The sequence below is a fragment of the Manihot esculenta genome, chromosome 13, assembly GCF_001659605.2.
Source record: "Manihot esculenta cultivar AM560-2 chromosome 13, M.esculenta_v8, whole genome shotgun sequence".
Classification (NCBI taxonomy): Eukaryota; Viridiplantae; Streptophyta; class Magnoliopsida; order Malpighiales; family Euphorbiaceae; genus Manihot; species Manihot esculenta.
In genome coordinates this window covers 25,299,121-25,307,097 of record NC_035173.2, presented here as the reverse complement: position 1 = coordinate 25,307,097, position 7,977 = coordinate 25,299,121, and the positions used below count along the sequence as shown (strand labels likewise).

The window sequence follows — 7,977 nt, the reverse complement described above, 5'->3', positions numbered from 1 at the left end:
ATATGAATTTCTTTCCATTTGCCTCAAGTGAGCATATGACAATATTTTAGATCAGAAATTTTTAAAAATAAAATCATTTTCACAAATGTGGGGAATTGCCAATAAAATTAAGGAAGATTTACTATTATATTTTTAAATATTATTATTATTAACTAGTCAGTTCTTATATTTTAAAAAATTCATTAAAGCGATTCTAACTTTTATATTTATTAACAATATAATTTTTTCGTCCATTTTTTATTTATTAACAATATAGTTCTTTCGTCCATTTTCCGTCTATTTTTCTATTAAAAAGCTCTGTTAAAGGAAATTTTTTTAAAAAAATCTAAATTGCCCTCATAACCGTTAAAATTATCAATTAATAAAATTTTAACAAATTTATCATTTGCAACCCAGATGAGGAAGAGGGGAGTTCTCAATAGATAGACAATTGATAAAAAATAGCTAGAGAAGTTTTGACAAATCTTTATCTATATGGGTTGGGTATGCATAATATTGTTCCCAAACCATACACAACCATGATGGAATATTGTAATCAAACAAAAACCACCAATAAATTAAGAAAATTTTGACAAGTTTTAATAAAATTTTAATCAAACAAATACAATGAATCACAAAATCATAAAACTCAATCAAAATCAAAATCCAACAGATCTCAAAATATGTAGATATATAAAATTTAATAAGCAAAAATACAATAAAATCTAAAATATAATACAATGAAATGAATATACGGTAAAATGGAGAACCCACATCAATTCAAGAAGTAAACTCGTGTCTTGATGATGGTGAGAGGGAGAACTACACGATTCAGAAATTAAATGGCAAAAAGAAATGGTGTAGAGATCTGCATACTTTTCATTCACGAATTTCTCCTCGCCCTTACTCAGATCCAATCAAACCTCTCTCTAATTACGCTTTGCGCTAATCAGACGCTGTCCTTCATGCTCTCCAACAGTTCATTGCTGGACATAGTAGTTCCATCATCCTCAAGATCCAATATGATTACCGTTGGGTCTTACACCCGCTTAGACTAAGTCAGGTCCTGAGTCTGGAGCGCCCCTAGGCAGGCCTGCCCAGCGGTTTTGGCCTGGGCTCCAACATGCATGGCAGACCAGGTTGTCCACGAGCCCAGGCCTGATAAGAAGGAAGCCGGCCCGGTGATGGGACATGGGAAGAAATGAGCAGGCCCCGTCCCTTTCGCAGCCTTATTCACATCCGTACTGAGGAAAATTAAATGGCCGCCTGACATAGGTAAGGTGACTGACGACACTGTATGTACAGGCCTGTCCGACAGAGATAAATGCCACAGAGAGGCCGTAAGGCGTCATTAGCAAGCCAGAAGAAAAGAATAAAAGGGGAAGGAAAGGGACGCTTTTTAATTTTTTTCCTCTAAACTTACACATACATACTGTAAAACCCTATTCTCTGGATCTCAGATCATCAATTGGTGCCGTCTGTGGGAACGAAGGAGATCTTCCCGTCACCGAAGTTCCACTCTCACTACACCCACTGAGATCCACAATGGCTAACCACAACGAAAACCACACTACCAATGCCCCAAATGACCTGAACTCTGCTCAAGAAGGGCAGCAGTTCTCTTTTTCTAGTCCTACTAACCAACCACCAATACTATCCAATCCCTCGCCGAGCTCGGCAGGGAATGCACCTGTAGTTGCCATGACCAATCAAGACCTTCGAACCATTGCCCTTCAGCTACAAAACACTGCCCAATGGCTAGGGCAAATAATGCAGTAGAGGAGCCTTAATACCCCATTGAACGTGTCACCCATAGCTGAAGGGATTCAAGCCAATGAACCCCATCTAACTTTCAACCAACCAATCCCTCAGCAAAGTAGTAGGGAGACAGGAGAAAGAGATAGGAGAGCCGATAGGGAAGAAGAACCGATGGCCAGAGTTCATGGAAGAAGGGTGAGAGAGCTTATAGAGAACGATGAAGTGGAGAGCTATTTTATGGGAATAGCTGGAAAAGCAGGAAGTGAAGAATGGAGGGAAGGATACCGCCCGGAGAAGAGACCTAGACAGGAGGAGGAAGACATAGATCAGAAGCTACAAAGGATGAAATAACAGCTGCTAGCTGAGTTGGGGGCAAAAGACCACGGCCAGACCCTTTTGCCTGCATCGTCACCATTTTCGGGATGGATTCAGCAGGAGACCATCCCTAAAAAATTCATGATGCCACCAATGATAACGTATAATGGAGCCGGGAATCCAAGAGAGCACATCCTCAACTACAAAACCTTTATGGAGTTACAAACCCTATCGGATGCCTTGATGTGCAAGGTATTCCCTACGATGCTCACAGGCCCAGCAAGGGCTTGGTTCAATAGCCTGGAGGCAGGGAGTATCAGAAGTTTTAGTGACCTGGCCAACATCTTAATCAGCCGGTTCATAGCAAGAGTACCGGCTGATAGAAAAACCAGCTACTTGGAGACAGTCAGGCAAAGGAGGAACGAGTCCCTGAGAGAGTACGTAGCTTGTTTCAACATAGAGGCCCTGCAGATCCTTGAGCTGGATGAAAGCCGGGCTATGGAAGCTATGCAAAAGGGGACCACCTCCCCCGAATTCTTTGGTTCTTTGTGCAGAAAGCCACTGACCTCCTTGGTAGAACTGATGAAGAGAGCAGAAAAATATATAAGGCAGGATGATGCCTTGACAACCAGTAGGTTCGCCAAGGAAGCAACAGATAGGGAAAAAGTGCCTGAGAAAAGGAGGTTGGACAGACACGAAAAAAGGCCAAATAGAGGGCCCGAGGTATACAGACAACCTTGGGATAGGAGAGAGCAAAGACCACCGCTACCTCGAGCCCTAGAAGCAATCGCACCCCTCAATGCCTCCAGAGCTGAGGTGCTCATGGCAGTTCAAGATAAAGAGTTCCTCCAGTGGCCCAAGCCCATGAGAGCGGAGGCAAGCCAGAGAGACCTGAATAAATATTGTCAATATCACTGCACCTATGGCCACGATACCAATGATTGCTACCAGTTGATTAACGAAATTGAAAGGCTGATCAAGAGGGGTCATCTCCAAAACTTTGTGAAGAAACCCGAAGGAGAAAGACCTCAATAGAACCCTACAGTGGAGAAGCCCCGAAGGTTAAGGGTAGGACCGGTTAATGATGGCTCTAGCGGGACCATCAACATGATTGTCGGAGGAACGAGAGGACAGATGAGCAGGAGAGAAAGGAAAAGAAGCCGAGACGAGGAGAGAAACGACAATGAAGTCATACAGGTGGTAGAACACTCCCCAACGATCATCTCCTTCTCCCTAGTAGATGCTCATGGCATCCAAACGCCTCATGATGATGCCCTCGTCATTGAAGTTGTTATTCATAACTTCCGTGTCAGGAAGATCCTGGTCGATGATGGAAGCAAAGTAAATCTACTGCCTTACAGGGTCTTCCAGCAGATAGGGATACCAGAAGAACAGATGGTGCGGGATCAGGCCCCAGTAAAGGGGATCGGAGGAACTCCAATACCCGTAGAAGGAAAAGTGAAGGTAGCTCTGACCCTGGGGGAGGCACCCCTATCTTGGACTCACTACGCCGTGTTCCTGGTGGTGAAACTCCCTCTGAGCTACAATGCCATACTGGGAAGGCCTGTGCTGTATGACTTTGAGGTGGTGACCAGCATTAGGTACTTGACCATGAAATTCCCAATAGAAACAGGGGTAGGAGTAATTCGAGGACGTCAGGAAGAAGCAAGGGCATTATACTTGGCCACTGCGGCAGAACCGAGCTCGGTTGATGAGAGATTCAACTCAGAGGTGATGGAAGTCAGGGATGAAAAGAAAGAAGCCAGGACAAAACCAGTATGAGAGCTGAAAACCTTCCCCTTATCAGAAGTAGAAGTAGATAAGGTCTTCAAACTCAACACCAGCCTAACTGAAGAACAGAAAGCAGAAGCAATGACTTTGATCAGAGGTCACGCCTCGAGCTTCGCTTGGAACCCATTCGACATGCCCGGGATAGACCCTGAGGTGATGACCCACAAGCTGAACGTCCTTCCCGAGGCTAAACCAGTGAAACAGAAGAAGAGAGTAGTTGGGAAAGAGAAGCAGTAAGCCACCAGGGAGGATGTAACGACCCAGAAATCGAACCGCTATCGGCGCTAGGATCTAGATCGGCATAAGGCCGCCGGGACCCGTAGCAAGCCTGACATTCATCCTGTATAACTGTTTAATCCCATACATGATCAACAATATACATAAAAATTTTTGAACTTTCTCATTCATTTACCAAACTCAATCTGTGCATACATAACTCATGATCATAACCATCAAACCCCACACTGGAGCCCTCAACAATTACTCCAATGGGGTAACATAGCATATATTAAGTTTGGTCTACAAAAAACATCATTAAGCCATTACATTTGAAAAATCATGTATCAAAAGGAATTAACATACAAACTAGGGTCAAGCACAACTCTAATCCTCAATAACATCATTATATCACAAATCTGTTCAATACTAAACTTTACATTACATCATTCTCCTGTCCACTTCTAACTATTACATAGACATGACTTTATTCTAGCTGACCTCCTGGTCTATCCCGTACCTGCAAACCTGGGGAATTTAGGGAGTGGGGTGAGCTACTAGAGCCCAGTGAGCAGAATAATAAAACATTGTATTTAAAACATGGGATATCATGGAATGCATCACAGCACAAACAATTCACATCACGGATGAACTTGTCACTATTTAGCCCTCTATACAATCTAATCATACCAGGGGCGTAGAGCAGGCACGCCTGGACTCCCATATCATAACATACATATCCAATAGTGCCGGGGGCATAGTGTAGGCACGCCTGGACTTTCTCTTACATAGTGCCAGGAGCGTAGAGCAGGCACGCCTGGACTTCCATATCCTATCATCATGTCATAACATATGAGGGCTAATGGATCATTCAACATTCATCCACATCAACAACATAATATGCAATGCACATATTCGTGAATTCTAATGCAAGCACCCTAATACATCTCATGGCATTCATGATGCGTGAATCATGCTAAAACTTTCATTATTTGCTTTGAAACATAAAGAGTTATTCCACTCACCTCTGGCTAGCTCTGACAAGACACTGAAGCAGCTGACTCACTGCTGGGGTCCTCGGTTCCTAGGGTCCGAACCTACATAGGTGGACTTAAATGAGGGACCAAACATTCATGAACATGACTCTAAATTTCTCCCCAAAAACCCCCTAAAACACCTTAAAACAATCATAGAAATCATGCAAAGGAAGGATGGATAGGGCACTTTCGGCAGCAGGTTCGGCGGCCGAAAGTCCCTCCAGAGATGAAAGTCATGCACCTTCGGCGGTACTTTCGGCGGCCGAAGGTTCCCTCCAGAGACGAAACTCATGCATGTTCGGCGGCCGAAAGTCCCTTCCAGAGCCGAAAGTCCACTTTCGGAGGCAGGGTTCGGCAGCCAAATGCTGGCCTCCACAGGCAGGTTCGGCGGTCGAAAGGGCCTTCGGCTGCCGAACCTGGGTCCTCCCAAAGTGGCAGAACCCAGTCTTTTTTTTTTAATGCACAAACGCCTCCCAAACATTCAATCATGCATTTACTTATTCTACAATAAGCAAACTCAAGCCAACAAGCATCTAGGGGTCTCAAACTATTCTAAACCCCAACTACAACACATCAAACATACATAAACAACCCACATTGCTCAAAAACTCAACAAAAACCCATAAACTCAATAATAACCTAAACATGCATTTCTACCCCATTAACTTTCATAAAACTCGTTTAAACATATAATGAGCTCAAGATCGACTCTTACCTCTTGAAGATCGAGAGAGAGTGTGACCTAACTTGGAGATTTGGGGAGGATGGGTTCCTGAGGTCTCCAAGCTTCACAACTTCGATCTAAGCTTGAAATCTTCAAAAACCAAGTGAAAACTCATAAGAAAATCATGAAGATTCGAAGGAAGAAACTCAAAATTGATGAGGGACGGCGGAGAACTCACCTTGGCCGAAAACGGGGAGAAAAGTTCACCTGTTCGGACATGGGGACCCCTTTATAGGTGGCTGGCCAGGCCACTTTCGGGGGCCTAACGTGCCTCCGCATGCATGCCATGTTCGGCGGCCGAACCTGGACTTCCCTCTCTCATGCCTTCGGGGGCCTAAAGCACTCCCGAAATGCATGCATGTTCGGCAGCCAAACTTGAGGTTCGGCGGCCGAACCTGGGTCTTCCTCCAAGGTTATTTTCATACAAAACTCAATTTCCTTCTTACTTAAAACCATAAAATACATTAAAACATTTTATGAAAACATGGTTTTACCCTTCTAGAGGTTTTCGACATCCGAGATTCCACCGGACGATAAGAATTCCGATACCGGAGTCTAGCCGGGTATTACAAAGGAGGTACAAAAGCTAGAAGAAGCAAGGTTCATCGGAGAAGTAATGTACCCGCAATGGTTAGCAAATCCTGTACTAGTAAAACAAGCCAACGGCAAGTATATGATGTGTATAGACTTTACTGACCTGAATCAGGTATGCCCCAAAGATTGTTAACTCCCTTCCCGATATTAATAAAATAGTCGATTCTACGGCCGGTTTCAAGTATATGTCATCTCTGGATGCAATGTCTGGTTATCACCAAATACCAATGGACAGGTCAGATGAAGAGAAGACCTCGTTCATAACAGAGGATGGAACTTATTATTATAGGGCCATGCCCTTCGGACTAAAAAATGCAGGAGCAACATATCAAAGGCTAATGAATAAAATCTTTAAGGGGCAGATAGGGAGAAAAGTGAAAGTGTATGTAGATGATATGTTCAGCGGCACTTGGCAGACCTGAAAGAAGTATTCGGTGTACTGGAGCAGTACAGAATGAGACTAAACCCAGCTAAGTGCGCTTTCTTCATCAGAGGAGGAAAATTCTTGGGATACATGGTCAGTGGAAAGGGAATTGAGCCAAATCCGGAGAAGGTAGAGGCCATATTAAGAATGCCTGATCTGTCTTGTGTGAGAGATTTACAGAGACTCATAGGAAGAGTAGTGGCACTTAACTGATTCATATCAAAATCAGCAGAGAGGTGCTTGCCATTCTTCAGGAAGCTAAGAAAAGTCCCAAACTTTGAATGGACTGAGGACTGCCAATAAGCTTTCAGAAACCTTAAGCAGTATCTTAGTTCGCCACACGTGCTTAGTAGTCTCGTAGCAGGGGAAGAACTCCTCATCTACTTAGCAACATCAGAACAAGCCATAAGCATCGTACTGGTAAGGGAAGAAGAAGGGGAGCAGAAACCGGTATTTTACGTCAGTAAGGTGTTCAAAGACACCGAAGTCAGGTATTTAAACATAGAAAAGTTGGCATATGCCCTTTTACTCGCAGTGAGGAAGTTTAGGGTATACCTGGAAAGCCATCAAAGGGTGGTACTGTAACGACCCGGAAATCGGACCGCTACCGGCGCTAGGATCCAGATCGACATAAGGTCGCCGGGACCCGTAGCAAGCCTAACATGCATCCTGTATACCTGTTAAATCCCATACATGATCAAACATGTACATAAAAATTTAAACTTTTTCCTTTCATTTACCAAGCTTAATCTGTGCATGCACAACTCATAATCATGAATAACAAACCCCACACTGAAGCCCTCATCAAATGCTCCAATGGGGTAACATATTATACATTAAGCTTGGTTTACATAAACATCAATAACAAGATCATGTATCAAAAAGGGACTAATATACTCTAGGGCCAAGCACAATTCTATCCTTAATACAATTCTTTACATTTCATTACATTACTATACTATGCATTACAATATCTTTCTCATGTCCACAGCTAGCTATTACATAAAACATGACTTTACTCGTGTTGACTTCCTGATTTATCCCGTACCTGCAAACCTGGGGGATTAAGGGAATGGGGTGAGCTACTAGAGCCCAGTGAGCAGAATAATAAAACATTGTATTTAAAGCATATGATCTCA

At 43.4% G+C, this 7,977-nt stretch overlaps 1 protein-coding gene across 1 annotated transcript; it reads left to right on the top strand.

The window, feature by feature from the left end:
- The first annotated feature begins 3,159 nt into the window (after positions 1–3,159).
- On the top strand, positions 3,160–3,834 carry LOC122721512. The gene has a single exon (XM_043949364.1). The coding sequence runs from the start codon at positions 3,160–3,162 to the stop codon at positions 3,832–3,834; it is 675 nt and encodes a 224-aa protein (XP_043805299.1).
- The last annotated feature ends 4,143 nt before the right edge of the window (positions 3,835–7,977 follow it).